Source organism: Dermacentor albipictus, chromosome 1 (assembly GCF_038994185.2).
Source record: "Dermacentor albipictus isolate Rhodes 1998 colony chromosome 1, USDA_Dalb.pri_finalv2, whole genome shotgun sequence".
Classification (NCBI taxonomy): Eukaryota; Metazoa; Arthropoda; class Arachnida; order Ixodida; family Ixodidae; genus Dermacentor; species Dermacentor albipictus.
In genome coordinates, this window is record NC_091821.1 from 388,511,715 (window position 1) to 388,533,181 (window position 21,467).

General features: G+C 41.5%; 1 protein-coding gene across 3 annotated transcripts in view; it reads right to left on the minus strand.

The window, feature by feature from the left end:
* Frl (formin-like protein) overlaps positions 1–21,467 on the minus strand; it is a 319,350-nt gene that overhangs the window by 17,877 nt on the left and 280,006 nt on the right. For all 3 annotated transcript variants that reach the window (XM_065450450.2, XM_065450449.2, XM_065450451.2), the window contains 9 exons: positions 19,375–19,551; positions 16,980–17,057; positions 15,808–15,894; positions 15,029–15,097; positions 13,032–13,112; positions 11,098–11,227; positions 8,668–8,840; positions 3,511–3,612; positions 2,849–2,971 (listed from right to left, as the gene is read on the minus strand). In XM_065450450.2, the coding sequence (XP_065306522.1) occupies positions 2,849–2,971; positions 3,511–3,612; positions 8,668–8,840; positions 11,098–11,227; positions 13,032–13,112; positions 15,029–15,097; positions 15,808–15,894; positions 16,980–17,057; positions 19,375–19,551 (1,020 nt within the window). The remainder of the gene's footprint in view (positions 1–2,848; positions 2,972–3,510; positions 3,613–8,667; positions 8,841–11,097; positions 11,228–13,031; positions 13,113–15,028; positions 15,098–15,807; positions 15,895–16,979; positions 17,058–19,374; positions 19,552–21,467) is intronic.

A 21,467-nucleotide genomic window follows, 5' to 3' on the forward strand; every position in this document is an offset into this window, starting at 1 on the left:
CAACAGTCTTGGTTAAGTCATCACCCGCTTCTCGCTGTTTCTTGGGGAAACGAGCCTCTTGCATTAAAACTTCTGCCAAGGACGACAGCAGTTGTTCAGGATAGCCATTTGCTTTAAGCCACTGGACTTGATTGGAGAGGCTGCTGGACATCGAGTGGTGGCATGAGCGAACGACCGCATTTCTAGGGGCCCCTTGGGCAATGGAGTGCTTCACCACTTTAGAATGGTTGGATGTGTAGAGGAGAAGGTGTTCTTTGGAACGCAGGGCAAACATTTAACATATTTGCCCTTCATGGAGGTGCCCCGCGTTCCAAAATATACCTCCTCCCCTACACTTCCAACCATTCTAATGTTGTGAAGCGCACCATCGCCTTAGGGGCCCTTAGAAATGCGGTTGTCGCTCTTGCCACCACTCGATGTACAGCAGCCTCTCCAATCAAGTCCAGTGGCTTAAAGCAAATGGCTATCCTGAACAACTGCTGTCATCCTTGGCGGAAGTTTTATTGCAAGAGGCTCGTTCCCCCAAGAAACAGCGCGAAGCGGGCGATGACTTAACCAAGACTATTGCGATCCCGTATATACATGGTGTGTGCCATCGCATCAAGAAAGCGGCAGGCCAGGTCGGTGTAAAGGTCGTGTTTACTGCACCTAACAAGTTGCGAAGAATGTGCAAAAAAGTAAATGAAAGCCAGAGAACACCTGAACTGTGCAATAAGCAACATGTCGCCAAGCCTGTAGATTGCAGTACCAATGTAGTGTATTCCATTCCCACCTCTTGCGGCTGCACTTACATAGAGCAAACCGGACGTTGTATCAATGAACGTTTTTGTGAGCATGCGCACTGTGTCAAGATTAAGACTGGCAGTAGTCTGGCTGTTCATTGTGCAAAGTGTGGCTGTTCACCACTCCTTGAAGACACACATGTGTTGAAAAGGTACAGCAATCAGATGGCCAGAGAAATCTTTGAGGCATTTTCAATGTGTCAGTTAGGACCCACCGGTGTTAGTTCCCCTTCCATAGCACTTTGTGATAAAGAACTTAAGTTCCTTAGAAGTTAATCAGTTTGGCCTGTGTCCACCATGTTATGGTTACTTTTATATTGTTTAATGTTACTGACGCATGTGCAGCAGGAGTTGACCAAAGATGGCTCGCCTTCCCCTTCTTCTTTCACTCTCCTTATGACCGTTGCGAATTGCATATATTTGCGCAAGTTCCAATAAAGGTGTTGTTGGCAACCAGCACTCGTCCTGTGTCCTCCCTTGTCCGTGTTTTTTTGGCACTGTTTTAAATATGAATGATCCGTACCAACTAGCTCACACCCAAACCCTTCTGAGACAACAGCAACATTGGTTTATAGTACTTTTCTTATTGCAGATGCTGCAACAGCGAACATGTTGAATCCACTGTTTGAAAATGGTGTACAAATGTTTCAACAAACATTCTTCTTCTATTTATTTATAATTTTATTTCTTTTGCTCATGCTTAACCTGCTGTGCTACAATGTCTAAATTTATACTGGTTGAGCAATCGTTAAGTAAGCAAAATTAGTCAGCTTTTTGTATAATCATGTTTACTTAATAATTGTCCATCTCACATCACCCAGTCTCCTCTAGACTTGTGATCATTACATAAAACTCTACAGTGTTAGTGCTAGGTGAGTAATCTGAAGCAAGACTCATGAGCTCCATGATGATTTTTATGCAACAGCTACAGGCTCTCTTTCCATATCTCTCCATATCGACAAAAGTGTTTTTTTTTTTTTAACAATAAAGGCTCTAAATGAAGGAAGGAACACCTTGGACAGCTTTATGCGGCTGGACAAAACAGACAAATTACCACAAAAGGCTCTTCTTTGAAGTAGACAAAGTGATGCAGTCAACAGAAGTACTTTGGCATTGATGGTGAGAGACATCACTTATGATATAAAACTACAAGCATTAGTGCAGGAAAAGCAAACAACAACAACAACAAAAAGAAATGCTATACACCGACATACTGTCACACGGCTTTGTCAGCCATAGCACTATCCACCTAAAGCGATGGCTTGTCTTATAATAAATACGTCTCAAAGTAACACAAACTGAGCCACTGATGCAAGTAAAAAAAAAAAAAACATGCTGAAACTGTATGCATGATTGCACTTAAATGATCAACTATTACAAAACAGCTGGCTTTCCAGAGCCTAGTAACACAACTGAACTACAGCGTACCTGCATTCTCTAGCTGGTGGAAAAAAATAAGAAATTTGAAGCATGACCACTAAGCTTCGAAACAAATGATGCAGAAAAATCAGCTGTCTGCCACTTCAATGAACACCAAGTTGCAGTCTTGCATGCCTGGTGGCAGCTTGAGCTTGCAGCCAAGTACACACTGAAGCCACAAAAATCTGTTGCCTCTTAGTGACGGGCCAGGGACAAGCATTTAGAGCACCGAGATTGCATTAACAATGCTGTAAATCGCATCATTCCTGTCACTGCCATATCTTGATGATGTTCCAGTGTTTCACTGATTCTGTAAGCACTAGAGTTCAATCACTGTTGTTCATCGCAAGGAGTGCAATGAACAAGAAAGAGAAACAATTACCATAAATAAAGCAACATGAGAATGCTTCAGCCCCTAGCTCCACACTCTTCAACACGTGCACCAGGCTCTACAGAAGTGGGGTGATATCACCAACGCAAAGCCACTTCACATTGGCATAAGCAGTGGCATAGACATGGCAGCAATAGTCGATGGCAAGATGGAGGGGAGGAGGGGGGCAGGCAAGACAGGCGATGACTCAGCGGGTGGTCTGTGCCCGCCAGAAGCGGTAGACAGCGGGGATGTTGGCCTGTGGCCGGTTGTTTACCTGGGTGCTCTTCTTGGCGTTGAGTAGATTCTTCTTCTGGATGGACTCCTGGGGTGGCTTCTTGAGCGCTTCCTGAGCCGCCACCTCCATCTTCTTCCTAGTTTCGTTCTCTTGATCGGCCTGCTGCTCGGATGGAAGAGCAAAGACACAAACGTTACCGGGGAAGCTTGCCCAACTCCTGCACCACCATTTTCAATGAACAAGCCGAGCCCATTGGAAACAATAGTTTCCTGGCAGAGGCTATGTGCACCCTCTGTTGAAAATATGCAGAATAATGTGTGCTTGACCTGCCTATTACTAGGCCAATGTCCCTCTCACAATCCTGGCTCTCTTAAGCTACGAAATGTGAGCTTGTGACCTCTCTTGACGTTCCTGAGCATTCAAGCACTTGGCTTGCACGAAAAACTTCCAATACAGAGCCCATGGCCAACCAGGAAGCAGTGCGGTATGACACATGAGAAGGCACACATCTTATAAAGGTAAGCCATGAAACTAAGCTGTGTTACAGGTTCAGAAAGCTTGAAGCTTCAGACGGGATGGCAGTAACAATATGCAATGTATGTGCCTGTCAAATCTGTGCAGAGTGGTACATGTGTAGTGTGCCACCATCTTATGGAACAGGATGCTTTGTGAATGATTGATGTCAAGGACATCAGGGCTACCTTGAATGCCTTGATGAAACGAACGAACATGGAGAAAAAGATGTTGGTAGCAACACTCCGTGCACTTTCCCCAAAGTACTCCACACAGTCAGCATAAGCTTCCTGCAATGAGAAAAGAGACACTTCATCAATGCGAGAGTAGTTTACAGAACAATGCTTTTAAGAGTGAGTGCTGTGCAAGTGAATATACACATAAGAATACAATGGGCACAACTATATATCACCTACAAGAACAATCAGCCATTTCAAAAGCATAAGTTTTTGCATTAACTTCTTGCAAAAACCATGTAATACAACACAATCATCATTACTTATCAGGCCCAAAATTCTGGCTTCAAAAAAATGTTTTCAATCGTATATCAAGAATATCAGGAATCTTCAATCATGGATTACCAACATGACCACTCTCACATCCCTTCATCCAACAGCAAAGTGCTATCAAGAGAATTGTGTCAATCTGAGTTCATATACATCTTAAAGGCATTCAACTTGGCAGACAGTTTCATGCTATCCAAAAGGTCACACCTGAACTAGAATCCAGCATTCTGCTACGATTCCCAGTTTCCAAAACGATTATTTAGTTATGCTTGATCATGCTTGGATGTAGTTAAAGGGATGACAATTAAGCTCTTATATACTTTTTCTGCATCATTACAAGGGTTTCAGGCAAGTCTAACTTGCAACTACTACTGCAACAGAAATTCTGTACAGTTAGTAAGTTAGCTAAGCGTAGGAAATTATGAAGCAACAATAAGCCAATTCAAAAACTGAAGACAGACAAAGGCAAGTGCCCATTAATGCAGTACTGTATTATATATTTTAAACTAATGTCTCTGACTTATAAATAGGATGTTCAACAATTAGTTAGGTAAAATCTAACCAACACACTGGAGCAATGGAAGGCACAACTCGCCAGTTGAGACCCAAAGGTGTAGAAGGCAATTCTTGGTCGCGTTTGGCTAGTGGTAGAAGCTAGTGAATCCCTGGATTTGGGGCGCCACACATCAAGTTCCTAATCCCCTATCCCCCTTTCCCCAATTTAATAAAGCTATTCTCTCTCTCCCAACAATTTTGCATCAAATCCTATGCATTTTGTAAATCTCCATGCACAGAGAAAAATGGGATGCCACAGGACTCTAACAATGCAATGACATCTCCTACTTTTTCTAGGTATTGTCTCACACGGTTATATTCGCTGAACATTCTTTCTGGATCCAATGTGCCATATACTTGGTATGAACAAGAAGAAAGGAAACCTAGGGCCTGATTTTTATTAGTCATATCTAAGAAGCCATCAAACAAAGACACCAAGGACAGCATAGGAGAAATTACATGTACTTATTAACTGAATAAAAGAAATGATCAATTAATGGAAATGAAAGTGGATGAAAAAGCAACTGGTCTCAGGTAGGGCATGAACCCACATCTTCACATTACGTGTGTGATGTTCTTGCCAATTGTGCTACTGCGGTGCCGTTTTCTCATCCAATTTCTGGGACATTTATGTTTATCTACTATAACTAAACATGGGAGTGTTAGCCAGCGCCATATGCTCCCCACACGCCACCGCTCCTTGCTGCAGACTGCCATCGTATACGTTTTCTGGCCGCTAGATCCCATGCGAACAAGAAAGAGCGCGAGGCGCGCGCAATCGAAAACAGCAGTAGCTGCCCGTCTTACGTGAAAACGATGGCGCGCATAGTTTCTTATTTCGGTATCTCCACATCTCCACCCAGGTTGTTGTATGCCTCATTCAAGGCTATCGGCGCCAAATCTATTGCGATAAGCATCTTCACCTATCTGTTTTGCAGCACTTGGTGCGTAGTGCAATTGGTAGCGTACTGCATGCTTTTAGTAGGCGATAATCGCCATTCTCTGCTGCAGACGGTGCAATGTGGGCATTACGTTTCGTTTTGGCGGCACCCGGTGTTGCCCACCAGCTCGATTTCATTTCGCTTTCCCATCACCCTCTTAAAACACCACGCAATAGGAAAAGAACAAAACGCATCTCTGGCTGCCAGAGCACCACCAGGTCAACACGCGTCGACACCTCGTGCCGGAACGATCCGCGTGATGCTTCGCATTACGTAGATGTCAACAATAGGTGACTCCGTCAAATTTGTTTAGTTGCTTCGGATCGTATGTTTTCTCAGTTAGTATGTTTTTTTTCTCCCTGTATTTTCCAAAACGTATGAATGACGTTCTACTGTAATTTCCCCTATGCTCTCCTTGGCGTCTTTGTTTGTTGGCTTCTTATGACATACTTGGTATAATTACTTACTATCATACTGAGCTCATCAGCAAAGTGGTATTGGAAAGCATAAGCAGGGGAATATGATGTGGAGTTCCAGATCCAAGGAGCCCAGCATGTTACAATAGCATGCTTTGGTGCTTCCTTGATGTTGCAAGAATGCCCATTGGTTATTTTAAACTTACGAAAACATTATGCACTTTAAACGCACTCGATTTTTGTAGCACTTTCAGAGGACCCTTTGTAGCGTTTAGCTAGATTTGTTTGTGCTTGAGGTTCTTGCCGAATTGCTTAAAGGGCTCCTCACCAGGTTTCGTCATTTTTAACAGACAAGTGTAGGGTATACCTGATGCGCTGAGAATTGTGTCTGCAAAGTATTACGGTGCTGCATGCCACGAGAACAGCTGAAATTTCAAAAAAAATGCCACGCTCCTTCACTCTCGAGGCAGTGCACTCCCAGCAAGAGCCACAGTCACACACAAACACGTTCCTCCTCGCAGTGTGTGTTTTGTCGCGCATCATGACCAATCATCTAATGTGAAAGGAGCAACACCGCAAGGAAGGAAGTGGGGCTTACGTCGTGGTACGTCCCTCGGCTCCGATAAGGGAGAAAACAGGGAAGAAACACCACTTCGGAATGCTACTAGAGGCAGAGGGAGAGAGTGTCTCCATTGGCAGTGACGCTGCCCTCCTGGCAACATAGTAACAGGACAGTTAATTGCTTTTATCTTTTCCATTAATGACCTGGTTTGAATAATTCTTTTGATAAAGCACTCCTTGGATGGCTCTTTACAACCTCAAGTGTATAACCAAAATTTGCAATGGGGCTTGGTGAGGGGCCCTTCAATTATCAAATTTTTCAGCTGCTTATCGTGGTTTGGGACTTGCTACTCTAGAGCTTTTTTTTTTTTTGCTTACATTGTCAATTGATGTATAGAGCAGTCGAATGTTAAAAGGTGCACATGTGTAGAATACGTGTGTAGAGTATGTGCATAGAGTAAGTGTGAATTTTTTCCCTATTGCAAGTGTTGAAGTGCCCGGCTTCGCAGCAGGTGACTTGTGGTTAGTAGTGCTGGCACGTTATCACCTTTATCAGTAGTGACTGCATTCATTATCACCTTCACAAGGACAAATTCTTAAAGGCCTCAACTGGAACACTAAATTGGGTCCCTACGCTTGTACACGAGAAGACCTACATGAAAGCTGACACCACTGGTAACATCATCCATTACAGAGAGACTACAGTTAAACCTTGATTCCATGAAACCGAATCAAGATGTGTTTTATTTCGTTAGAGAACTTCATTATATTAATTATTATTTATTGCTAATGAAATAAATTAACATGACTAGTATTATATTTATTCTAGAGCAATAAAGGTTGAAAATTTTGCCTGCGTATGGACTTATATTAGACAGCAAACCCATTGCGCATGTTTTGTCTTCCTTCACCAGAGCGGCAACAGGTCAACGCCATCAATGTCCTGAACTGAAACAAAGCGTAACCATATTTTCATCATATTTCCTCCCAGGAATCTCTTAACCCTTTGACGGTCAATGACGTAAATATACGGCGTCGCGAGCAAGTCCAAAAATGGTCGTTGCCGTATATTTACGGCGCAGTCTGTACGTTTAAAAAGCGCGCCAATTTCCTAACTTCTTCTTTTCTGTTATGTGCTGCCACCATGTGGGGATACAGTGAATTTCTTTCGCGCGCCTCCCTTTCTCGGTTTTCGTCGCATCGTTTGTTTTAGCGCTAGTTTGCTCTCGTGTGTCTATATACTACCGCTCAGGCATTGGCGCGCGCGCATGCGGGCGGCTGTTTGGATTTTGTTTCGCGCGTGGTTTTGATTTTTTGCACTTGCAAAAGTGATGGCTATCTTGTTACTAATCGCTCAAAGGGCGACCGCTTGTTTCTCGCTTGTTTAGTGCTCAAAGGGGTGTGCATAGGAAGGATACCGCTGTGCATGCGTTTCCCTTTCTTTTTTCTTTTTCTTTAAGACCCGGGAGAACTAATTGTCCTAGCTGGTTGGCGATAAGATCAAGATTAGCAGAAGTTTTTCACATGTGTGGCTTTTTTCGATGCGCACACAACCAAACAGTTTTCTTGAATGCGCGCACCTACGCAGTTCGATTACGCTATGGACGTATGTATTAGTGTAAGAGTAGGAACATCTGAGATTTGCGAAATATTCTCGTGTGTGGATTTTCAAAGCCTTGAACTATGTGCATAAGAATGCATCAAATGTTCAATTCTGATAAGTTTATTTCCTTTTTTATTACTGTTATTTATGAATGAAGAGTGCATATATATCAACACAAAAGATTTTTTCTCACTTTACAGTCACCCTAGAAAAATTACGGTAAATTTTTTTCAAAATAAGTCCCTAAGAAGAATTGGAATTTGCAATAAAAAAAATCGACCCTGGGTGGTCGTCGCACATGGCGAAAAAAATTGACCCTCAAAGGGTTAAATTGTGTGAGATGTTGAGTTTACATAGCTGCATTTATCTTTTTAATGTATATTAGGCTCTACGAATATGTGTCTGAGAAACGAGAGCACATTGCTAAAAAGAAAATTTTGTAAAATAAGGTTTTGTTGAACTGAGATTTGATTGTATAGTGTCATAATTGATGACAGCTGACTTTCTTTCTTTTATTTTTCTTGCCATCACCTTTCATAGATTCAGCCACCTCGCAATGCATGCAAGAATGTATAAAGACAAGTTCCAATTCAAACAAGCAGGATGTATATGTAGATATTTTAACGAAGCATTCCACTTGTTCCAAGCTATTGTTGAGCATTATGTGGCAGCTGCCGGCCTACTCCTTGCTCTTTTTATCTCTTTCATTTGTATACATGTCTTCGAACCAAACAATACCAATAACAATAATAACTGTGAGCACCTGAGCTGTTTTGATGTCCTGCTGCAGCCTACGGAGCTTGTCCTCAGATTGCGCCAGAAACTCTTGCAGCACGGCTGCATCCTTGGAGTCCCGCCGCAGTGCCAGCTCTCGTTTGCACAGTTCCATGCCCTTCTCCAGCTCATGGCTGTCCGTCAGGATATTTTCAAGCGTCACTGTAACCGTTTACAATGCAAAAGTTGTGCACTGTGAAGACCTTGTAGCAAAACATTTCAATAACTGCCAACTTGTGAACTTCAAAACCAGTAAAAGTCCTGCAAGCACAACGCTCGAGTGGGTGGGGCCAACAACGCTAATTTATTTTTAAAGCTTGCCGTGAATACATCTTTTGTGGGGGATAGATATGCACTTTATTGGCGGTGATTTACCTTTAGATGCAGCCCACATGTAGCAACAAACTTAGAATGACAGAGAAAGACGAGCGATGCATTGTTTTTAGATCACATGTGACCTTTCCAGTGAACTTGCTGTTGCCGATTGCACTTGCTTCAGGTGCTTGTTTATGGCAAATCAGTTCCATGGAAGCCCGCAAAGTGGAGGAAAGTTAATGAAAGAAAAAAAGTGCCATCCACCTGAACATAAACAAAGACATGCAGCTGAAGAAAAATTCATACTGGTCCGCGATCCTGGACCATGACAAATTTTTATTCAACTGCGAAGCTTTCTTTCTGAGAAACCTGCGTGGGTTTCCTTTGTAGCTTTGTGCTACAGTTGGGTGGATAACAATTTTTCCTTTCAGGAGGTTGTGTGCGTAAACTTGCTCCAAGCAAGCACCCCTCTGGCACCCTTCTTCCCCGTCAGAAGACTTCGAACATTAGGGTAGAAAACCGACAAACAAAACCTTTTCATGAACAGATTTTTTTTTTTTTTTTGCAAGACTTGATGCAACGTTTGTAACATCATAGCATGTAACGTAACAATGTGTAATGTAACATTGTGGAAAATTAGAGAGAGCTGACAGGCATGCACTTCTTGGCTGGAAGACTCCTTCAGTATTTCTTTCATAAACAAAGGTCCCTGTAGACAGCTTAATGCCTGTCTTTTCTGAAACCATCGTCTTATTTGGTTACCTGTCCTGTTGTTCCGATTAGGCTAGGTTAGGTTGTGTACAACCTCGTGTGGCCTGATGATAGCTTACAAGTGTAGAACAACGCTCCAACATATTTTTTGACAGTTGTTACTTAAATAAAGGCAAAAGGAATGACTGGAGATGACCTACAATGTGAATACTACAAAAGGAACAGAAGGGTACGCACAATTCCAATAGACCTGTTAGCAGTAACACATGAAACATTTTTTTCCATAAGTGTAGTGTTTGTGCCAAACCGGGCACGTCCTTCTCATCTGGTGACAACTCAAGCCAGAGACCAGATAAGCTTTAAGCACATGACAACAGAAGATGGATTTTAGGCAATGAATCAATGAGGTTTGAGTATATACAGTGACAAGCCTCTTAACGTTTATCATGACTTGTCAGGAGCAAATTTCTAATTGCAAGAGAGTAAGTACTACTGCCAAGGGCCAACACATTTGACGAGTTTGTGGCAAAACATAAAACTAGGAGCAACTGTAATGAGGAGAGACCAAGCAGACCATGCTCGGAATTTTACCACTGACCAGCTAAACTTCTTTGTATCATGAAGACAAAAATTATTAGCAGGCTTTGAATGCATCTCTCAGCTTCACTTTCAGCAGAATAACCGCCGTATGTCGTGAAAGACACGTTCAGTAATTTAGGATCTTCAGCTTACGAGTGGGGCTTTCATATTTTCTAGTGTTTGAAGAACCATTGTGGAAAGGACATCTATGATATACATGCTACATATGACTGCAAACCAAAAGAAACACATAAGAAAGTATACCATATGTACTCATGTAGGGGCCGCACTTTTTTTTTCTAGCATCATGGCTGGGTGCGGCCCTTATAAAAATCAGGCTGATGACGGCCTGCTAAAGGTTCATACTGTTTTGACAACTGTAGCAAAGGGTAAGAGAGTGCGCAAATGACATGTTATAACCATTTTTATTGTTTTTTACTGGCCCATACAAGGCTCCCTTCTCTAGAGGCGAAATGCCACTGATCTGACTGGAAACACTGTGCTTTTCCGGCACTTTAAAGTGTTATGCAAACATATGGCTGATAGTATACAGATGCATGAGGTGGCGACTTTGCATTACAGATGGAACACCAGTTGGCAAAAGTTAATCCCGAGCCCTCCGTCCATCCACAGTGCATCTCCATGGGCTCACAATACAGCTTCAGGACATTAAATTCGAACAAGAAATGTGTAGAGGATCCTTCAATACAAACGCGCCAGACTCTGATGTATTTGCTTCCTGCAACTTTTTTTTTTCTTTCTTGAGTGACGCAATGATAAAGCACTTATGGCAGCAGTATCAAGATGAGCTCACCCGTGCATGCACGCTCGACGAATCGCAGTTCCTGATCAAAGCCCATGAGGTCAGGAAACTTGCTGCTGACTGTCTCGACGATGTAGTGCAGGAGCGAGATCTTCCTGTCGGCTGTTTTTGTGTCTGGAAGCTGTGCAGAAGGCGAAATTGAAGGACACAGAAGAAAAAGAAAATTGTGCAGAAACAATTGACAATGATTGTCAGTGCAAGGATAGCGGTGCAGGTTGAGGCATCTCTCCTTTATGTCTCTCTCACTTTCTGTCAAATGCTTCTAAATGGCTATTCACTTATTTAATGGTGCCCTCGAAGGCATGTATTTGTTGTAGTGAGAGTATTTTAGGAAGCGTTCATTGTGCCATTGCGTAATTCCATAGAGAACAGAGCCGTTAACCAGCATATCTCAGTTACATAAGAACACGCGCCTTTAGCATTGGCACTTTTGTATCGGCGGTGAAAGTCTAAACTCTGGCCACCAACCACTGACCACGAAAGCGGTCGAAAAAGCCAAAGAAAGCTATTCGCTTTAATAACTAATCAAATATGAAGAAGAATACCACATAAGTACAGCAGCCTTTCATTAGGCTCTTGCAGAAGAATTCATTATACTACTTCGAAATGAGGGTGAGCATGCTGCATCTAGCTGAAGCTACATTTAGCATCACACCATGTTGCTGCGACATACTTTCAACATGATGCCAGTAAGTTTCAGCTGTCAGCAACATGACAGGCTCAACCAGGAACTCCAGACGCAAGGTCTTGTAATATTCTGCTAAATTGTTAAATGAAACAAGCAGTTAAATAAGCAAGATATGTAAATAAAGCTTGTAAGTTTATAGAAATCTTAAGTGTGCACTACAGCTGACTTCCGCTAATTTGGTCCTTGCGAGACCGCAGGATTCAAAAGGTTGAATTAATAAATGATGTCAAAATGAACAAATTCAAAATCTTTTTCACTGCTTGAAGTAGTCTGCAATGTTTTTTTGCTTTTTGCCCTTGACACGTGACTAGACCAGCCTGAGGTGAATGAGGCTGACATGTTTAAACACTGCTTCCATGCAGCAACACAAAACAAGCAGGAACAGATGACTTCATGAGTGCAAGGAGCGCTGGTCACTAAAAGATAAGAACAAAATAGCTTCACGCTTAAGGAAGCAGTCATGCCATCTACCAAATTTATAGCGTTTTCAAGCTTTTGATGAACGCTGCGTGCATGAGCAGGCACTGTGACAGCCGAATTAACCAATGTGACCTGCTTTTGCATTAACCAAAATGCGTTTTTCTTGCACAGAAGTGAACGATTTGTCACAGGAACTTTCCTATGTCTCCAATTTCAGCAAAAACTCGAATGAACCGAGGTTTAATTAACAGGAGGCCACTGTACATGTGTCACATCTTCACAGAATCCCTACTGAGTATCTCGGGTATTCACGGTTCAGCTTAGACTTGGCAAAACAGGCTCCAGACTTGTCCTTCCTGAACAATGTCTGCCTGTCATATAACACAAATATACTTCGTTAAATATCAGTGTTAACAGACCCTTTTCTCAAGAACTTGTCTGAACTCAAATATTTAATGCTGTTACTCTAAACAATGGTGACTGATTTCTTACCTTTTTCTAAAGCAGCACTAAAGGTGCGAGCTAAATCAAGTCAGACAGGCACATTATTCTCTGGGAATTCTCTCAACATTTGCTTGATGGAAAATGTGACTTCATTATTTTTGCGGACTACTTATTCCTGTCCCTTGTAAAACTTTCAGGAAGGCAAAAGCATTTTTGCAATCATCATGTATTATGTGCTTCTCATATTTTTGCAATCCTGTCTACTTCAGAAAGAATGGAGGGATTGCGCTTTCCAGCTACAAATACTTTGACAGAAACTATTGCTCCATCTCCAATGCAGAAGGGACAGCTGAAAATAAAACTGTGAACTGACCATGTCAAGACTTTGTAGTTTGAACCCATATGCAGGGCCCCTCTTCGAGCTGTTCATGTAGTTCCCAAAAGCGAGAATCACCTGTGGGACACAAATACATAAAGAATGTGGGTGAAACACTACACTACATACAAGTCACTGAACAGCAAATCTTGCTACTTCCAAGTTGTACCACACTGCAAGTTGTAAAAAAAAAGCAATCTGTATTTTGTTTGTCCAATGGAAATACAAATGCTTAAAAAGAATAGTCACAAAGTTGCTGCATCTTGTAGTTTCCCACTATTACAGTACGGCACCATACTAAGATGTTGATCGCTTTCTTTTTGAAATGCTTTGGTATACATAAGTGAAAGGAAGCAAAAAAAAAATTGTGAATAAACTAAATTACTCGCCAGTCAAAACTCAAAGCACTGCAAGCCATATGCTATGCATTGAGCAAACAGAATTAATGCAAAAGGCAAACATACTCAGCATCTATTAAAGAATGTCCTCTCATATTTTGAGTTTTGTTTTCTTTTTGTGCTGAAGCTTTCATTGTAGTGAATGGTGCCCCACTGCAGGTACCTTGAGGTTTTGATTTTTCGGTTTGCCTCGGCAATTACGCAGGGCTGTTCTCAAAGATATTAGGCTAGTTGCACATCAACATTTGCTCGATTTACATGTGCAGATATTTCTTCTTTCTTTCTCAAGGCTTTTAACCAAGAGTATGGCAGTATTGGGTTATGTGTGCAAAATTTGCGATCTGCAGAAGAAATGAATTCAATCTATAGTAATCTGCTCAATCATACATATTTTCCTAATTTTTTTTCAGCATAAGATCTGTGCTATGCCTCGTTTATTTCACTAATTTCCATACTTCCCATCCTTTTACATGCTGTCCTCACATTTCTCTCAGATGAATACTATGTGCTAGATGCAAGTTCTGCACTTGCTAATGCTGCTGAGCCTCAATGCAGCGCATATTTTATGTGAACCCATGGGCTGCTCTTCAAACACTCTTTTTCCTATGATGAACATTATGTGTTGACAGTACAACAACACAGCTGCGAGCATTGGTGCCATTGTAGGATGGGGCTACTGCTTGCAAGAAATGCACGGTAGTGAACTTTACATGCCTGTTAAATATTTGTTACAGAGTGGGGCAAAAGAACAAGTTAGCCTATAACATTCATACTAAACTTATATCAATATGGTAAAACTGATAGGAAAAGTACTTCCATGTTTTCTTTCTCTATACTGATGGCAGTCAGCCACAACCGAAACTTCAGTTCCTTGCAGAGAATGCAAGAACTTTGCAAGAACTCCTCTCAACAGCATACTGGCACTTCTAGGGGCACGACAATAAGATTTAGCAGGCAGGAAAGCATGCACTGTACGGATAACTACTGCGCGAGTAGAGAGAGCTTACAATTAAGTTATCCTTCCTATAAATATGCGATGCCTTGTAGCCCTTCAGTAAAACTTATCTCAATATGGCCAAGTACAGCGAGACCTTCTTTTCAGTTCCTGTTCACTTGAAACTGACAAGACCTAGATTTATATGAATTGTTGTGCACTGAAAAGCTGACAATTGGTAATGCTTTCTTTTGTAACACAATGTTGCTGCAACCGCTCATACATGGTCAAGCATACCATGGCAAACAGTCCAACCCACCACATAACCAGTACTTGCGATTGCAAGCCTCAGAAAACAGGGAGGGGGGGGGGGGGGAATTCACCGCATAACTCCCACAATAATCACATACATTGTTCTTTTTCTCTTATTTTATTAAAATAACTATGCACAATAAAAAGCTAAAATGAAGCTCCAGAAACAACATCACGTACAACCTCAGCCATGATAACCAGTCTCACAGCTCCTCTCTGGCAAAGAGTGGTGTGGCTTCATTGCAATGCTGATTACATGGATGTGAATTCTCACAACAGGGCACTTTTACATAGTCTCCAGGAAGGACATGAAACTCAAGTTGGCAGAATAATATCTTGGCAGTGTTTACCTCGAGAAGCTTTCGTAGTCGCTTTGAGTTCTTGATTGCTCGAGACGCCGCTGTTATTGCGTGCACTTGCTGCAGGGCAAGTAATGAAGAGCAGTGGAAAGAAAATTATAAAGCTGCAGTGGCAACAACAAATAATTATAGTGAATAAAACAAGATGATCTACACAGATAATTGCGTATGAACTCAGGCTGCAATAAATGCCAGTTTGGTACCCCTGCCCAAAGAAAAGTATATTTCAAATTAGTGTTGTAGCTGATAGCAGTGCAACATTAGACACAGTGCCGGGCAAAGTAAAATTTATTGAAATACATTTTGGCTTCTCAACAGGAGTGTTGCATAGTATTATTTTGTCCTCTCAACAAGTTTTCCCTTGAATGGCACTATGTCATTCAATTGCAATGATGCTCCTTAACAATACAGGAGTCTGTCCGACCCTCGAAATTGATGAAGACAATGTAATCAAATAACAGTTCACATGTTCATTAATTATGATTCTGGCTTCATTTTTTTTTATTTGCACTTGCTCTCGATGCAAATAGCTAAAATAATGAATGCAGAAAATGATTTTTGAAACAGGCTCAGTCATAAGATACAAAGTTTTATTTGGTTCAAGAAAATCTTGTAATAAGATACATTTGCAACTTTTCATTACAGAGTACACCTGTTTATGAATTAGTTAACCTCATCCTGTCTCAATGTTAAATATAGTGAAATGCCCTGTTCTAAAGCAACAAACACTGTGACACTAGTAATGTTGCATGTGCAAATAGTTTTCTTACCGGTGTGATGATTTGGATGTTTTCCGCATAGGATGCAATGTAACTCATGATGTTCAACTTCTGTGATAACCTCTCTATCTTTGTCAGCTATAGGCAAAAGAAAGTAAAACAAGTGACTTAGATGGTCGTGAACGACCGCAGCACACCAGGTTTCTTTAGCATACATGTAAGCTATAAGTTTGGCACAAAATTTATGAGACTATATCTGCATATGATAAACTGTAACGATGGTTCAGGTAACAAGTAGCAAAAGAGACACTAAACTTGCTTCATAGATAAAGTGTAAAGTACAATTTAAATTCTGATATTTTTTCTTCTAATGCTCTTCTCAATTTATGCAATAGGTAAAAGCGCTTACAGGTATGAGGAAAGCAGGGCTAGGAAAATGTAACGACTATTTCAGTGCTATTCCTTTTTACATGTTATCAGTGGTACGTTATCACCAAGACTGGCCAATTGCGAATTGTAGATGATAAGAAAGAAATGGTACTGAGGAAAATGAATCCATTAATTATACCAGCCCAGAAGACAGGAACACATAACACGTCCGAGAGGATAAACACATTGAACTGCTACCAATACCTCCACTGGGGCAGTTGCTCTACCAACTGAGCTAACCAAAAGGTCGGCAGATGGCAGCATGAGGGCAAATTAATTGGTAAATGAAAGTGTAGGAACACAGGCAAATGACAACAGTTCCCTGTATTATACTATCTGATCTTTCAAGTTTCTGCAGAGCTGATCTCATCATACTATGATGGAGGCACAATATGCAAATGCAAGAACGACATGACTCCAGTCAATGCTGGACAAAGGTGGAAGGGCACCCAATATATAAAGCGACCAAGTCAAAAGAGAGCCGGCTACGCTGCTGGCCAAGGTCTCTATAAAAATGGTCCAAGCCAGCGAGATGCCTACAACCTTGTTAGGAACTACTTCCTTAATGACACTCCAATACTGCAAACACTTCTTGCTGTGAACTAGTAAACATTATTCAGAAGACAGGAAAATGAAAGATAACTTTGGTAATGTGAAACTTTCATGCTTACACACACTATTTCTGTGACGGGGATAGCAGTTGCATTACATTCATTTATTAAGTCATTTAGCTCTGTTCCGATTTGGCAGGTGATTACCCCACATCTACATTTCAATATCAGTCAATGACTTACTTGAAGCAGGAACTTGTCTTCATCTGTGAGAGCGTCCACAGGCTTCTTCTCTCGTTCGTACTCTCGATACGCTTTCGTCTGCAAGGCGTTCACAAGAAATCACACAAAGCTTCATCAAAATTTTTCCTCCAAGGTTGTGCTTGTCATCAGCCTTATATTCAATTGATATGGGGTCACAAGGTGTGCTCTCACCAGCTACATTATGCTTTCGTAAAGCAGAACCTTAAACAACTTTCCATCCAATATGAGTGAAAGGTTGTGCAGCTTTGCGCAGCGTTTTGGAGTGCAATAAAACAGCCTTCATACAGAGAACAACAGTTGCTATTGCGTACCACGTCCCCAGATCCCTGTGTCATTAAGGACGCAGGCAACAATGAAACACGGCAGGGATCGTTATACCAGAAGCAGAAACATGATCTTGGCACCCTGCAGGGTGTCTACCAAGTTGACATATCCAAATTCCACGAGTTTTCCAGGTTTTCCCTGAGTGCCTTTGCAAAATTCCCTGGGTGACGCAGAACTATGTTTAATGTCAAGACGGGCTGAAACCATATCGCCCGATGCTGTCACTCTCTGGCAAGCATATGAAAAAAAAAAAAACTACTTAATCCAATTTGAATACTAAGCAGTATTGTTTATGCTATTCAAAAAGAGAATGGAAGGGAAGGGTTAGTAAAATCCCCAGCAAATAACATGTCTTTGAAAAAAATTGCAAATTGAGTCAGACATTCTCAAATACGATTAAAAAGGAGATGCATACAGAAGCAAATATTTTCGAATATGAGCTATTTCTATCAACTGATAGCAAGCTCAGTGGTATGAGGCCCAAACTTTGTCACAATTTAGATTCTCCCTTAACAGCTCGTAAGTCAACCTCAACTGTCCTGACATATTCTCAGCCCGCGCACAACGCCTCATGCAGTGTTGTGTTTCACTGCTTTAAAGAGTTTATTTTGGTTTGGATGAGGGACACCAGCGTCTCGGCATCAGGCAAGCAACACTTTCTTTTTTGAGCTCAAGCTCCTTCAAAACAGCGGCAGCACGCTTTCTTTCCTGTTCATTCCTCATTGCGTAGGTCTTTTCTGATCTTGTCCTCCTTCCGCCACTCGTTCGCCTCACGGCCCCTAGAGATTTCGAAAAATCCCTAGGGGCCGCGAAAATGTATGAAAAATCGGCCAGTTGGAAACAATAAATGCATGTAATTTACTGCCCTTAAGGGCTCAAACCGCCATAGGCACATTCGAAAACGCTCTGAAGGCCTGTCAGTACATGTATTAGGCATATCGGTGCTCGCACTGTGACAGGAAGTACTGGGTGCATGCGTGTATAATTAAGGAATACATACTGTGTCCGTTAGCAATAGCCCCTTACCATGCTTCACCAAGTAAGATTTCTGTACAGAGGCGAAGCTGACTTTTGGGAACCGGCATTATGCCACGCACTCTGCTTTCCAAGCTTCTAAGCCAATCGCGAGGACAACAAGGTGCAGTTGGTGCCATTGCTGACAGCAGCGAATTCTTTCAATAAAAAACACGGCACCCAACGGCAAGAAGCTTCATAAAGAACGTCGAAGCAGCTAGGCCTAGCGTTGCTGCAGTGGTGGCTATGGCTGCCAGTGGATCTGTGTCCGAGAGCGCCGGTTCGAGACAGCAAGGTGATCAAAATGGCAGCATGATGGCTTTGATTAACGCTGTTTTGGCCATGCGGACATGGTAAAACATCCGGAAAATCAGACGGCGGAGAGTTTTTGCGTCCGAAATTTCAGACGTTCTGATACATTGACTATGGGGTATGTGGTAGTGCCACGAAGCCGCCCAAATTATGGGGAATTCGGAAAGTCAGTCGTTGACTGTACACTGGCAACTCCTCCAGCTGACAACAGGGCATCAAAGACGGTTCATTATGATTCCTGTCTATTACTCTACCCAGCATTACTGCGACTTTTGACCCTTTCAATAAAATTACAACTAATTTTCCCTGATAGAGGCACAAATTCCCTGAGTTTTCCCTGAATTTATCCAGATTACTCAATATCTCTGAGAATTCCCGGTTTTCCTGGTTTTCCTGGTTGGTAGACACCCTGACCCTGACTAGGGGGAAATGGGGTAGAATATGGTGTCAAGACCAGCAAAACAATTAGAAAGAGAACATAACCTGCATGAAGCTTCCAATGCTTTCAGTGACTCAGTATCAGAAACATCAAACACCTCACAAGTGCAGTGTAGTACCTACAAACTCTTCTCATACTCCCGCCCGGAGTATGAAAGAGAAGTGGCATACCAAATAGTAGCAAGTATGGCAACTCTCCGTTTCTTCTAAGCCACTGGAACTCCTTTGACATGCAACACAAATAGCACCTAGAGATGAGGAAGAAATGCCTGCACATGGCACAGACCTCGGCATCGTTGGGCACCATGCGTAGAAGAATGTCGACGCAGTCCTGCGAGATGGTCTTGAGGTCAAGGCTATTGACAGCCCTGACTACAACATCTGTGGCCAGCTCAATCTTCCGCCTGGAGATGGCCATGTTGCGTAACCGGTTGTGCTCCAACAGTGTCACCTTCTCAGGAACCTGAAAAATTCAAGACCAGTGAAAGTTATGAGTCGGATAGAATGATACTTCCAAGTTTTTGGAATACCATACTTTCTAGACTACAGTCTATACACAGCAGGTGTTTGGATGCTGTTGTCATTTGACTGGTAGTGCACATGGGGAATGGAACTGGCTGCTGCCTGTACTTTCAGAGTTGTACGCATACACTGTTGCTTAAAAAAAAGACTAATATTTGCCATCTTTCTAATGATGAATGGTGAATTTCTAACTTCCTTTCTAATGATGCTCTAACGTCTGCCCAGCATGGTTTCCGTCGTGGTTATAGCACTGTAACGCAATTAGTCGATTTTGTTTATGATATCCCTTCTAACCTAGACATAGGTAATCAAGTGGATGCCATCTTTATTGATTTCTCTAAAGCTTTTGACTCTGTGATTCATTATAAACTGCTGGTAAAATTAATCGTCATATTCAATAATCCCTGTCTTGTTTCTTGGATAGTCAGTTTTCTTCATTATCGCTCACAATTTGTTTCATTTAATTCAGTGGACTCAACTCCTGTCGACATTACGTCAGGCATTCCTCAGGGATCCGTTTCTAGGCCCTTTATTATTCCCAATATACATAGATGATTTACCTCGTAGCACCTTAAATAAAATCAAATTTTATGCAAGTTGCTGTATAGTATATGAGTCTATTAACTCCACTGATGGCTACCACAGTCTTGCCCAATCCCTTATGTCTTTCTGTGCTTGGTGCAAAGCGTGCAAAATGAACATCACTGTAGTAAAACAGTTGTGATGTCATTTTCCAATAGACAGAGCCCCCTCTCATTCAATTATTCTATGGATGGCATCCAACTTAAAAGAGTGTCTCAGTATAAATACCCAGGTGTCATTCTAACTGAACATCTTTCATAGTCTAAACATATTGAATATGTAAATGGGAAAGCCCAAAAAAGCTAGGTTTTGCGTCACACTTTAGCTAGGACCTCCCACGATACTAAACTCCTATTATATTGTCACAGTCACAAAATGCTAACTCGCCCTGTTCTAGAATATGCATGTGTCATTTGGTTCCCCTATAAACAATGTGAAATAAGGTCACTCAATAACATTCAACGAAAATGTATCAGTTTCATTTGCCAAAATTACAGCCGCACTTTCTCACCCATGCAGGCTCAACAATCTTTGAACATTCAGCCATTACTTTCACGTTATCACATTGAAGCCTTAAAACTTTTATATGGAACTAATAACTCTACCTCTGGTCTTTCTGACTGTAACTATATCACATTTACTAACGCAAGTTGTGCCCGTAGCTCCTACACCTTGAACATAGCACCTATTTGTGCCCATACTAGCACATTCAAGTACCGTTTTTTTCCACGTACAATAGAGCTTTGGAATTCTCTACGCGGTAACATTCCTTCACTATCACTAAAAGATTTCATAGCTGCCACTGGTAAGCACTTTGCTAACATGTAAAGCACTTCTTTTTGATCATTCACCTTTTCGTGTTTATGTTTATTTTTAATGTGTAATGTATAGTCATGAATATTGTTCCCACTCCTGCTATAGCCTTATACTATTGGGCTGCAGTATATGTAAATAAATAAATAAATAAATAAATAAATAAATAAATAAATAAATAAATAAATAAATCTAACTTCTACACGCATGAGTGTAGCTTGTAAATTTAGTGTCTGTGGACTATGTACATGGTGCAAACAATCTAATAAAATGTTTTTATTTTTAGATGAAACTGATCGGTGTGGGCAGTACATAAGGTGTGAACCATAATGCAGAATGTAAAATAGGCACATCCTGTGCAGGATTCTCCAAAACGAACTTTCACATTGGTATATCACAATGCTTTTAAGTCAGTGTGTCTTCTGTATTAGGTTCTGTGCAAATGAGGCGACATCTGGAAAA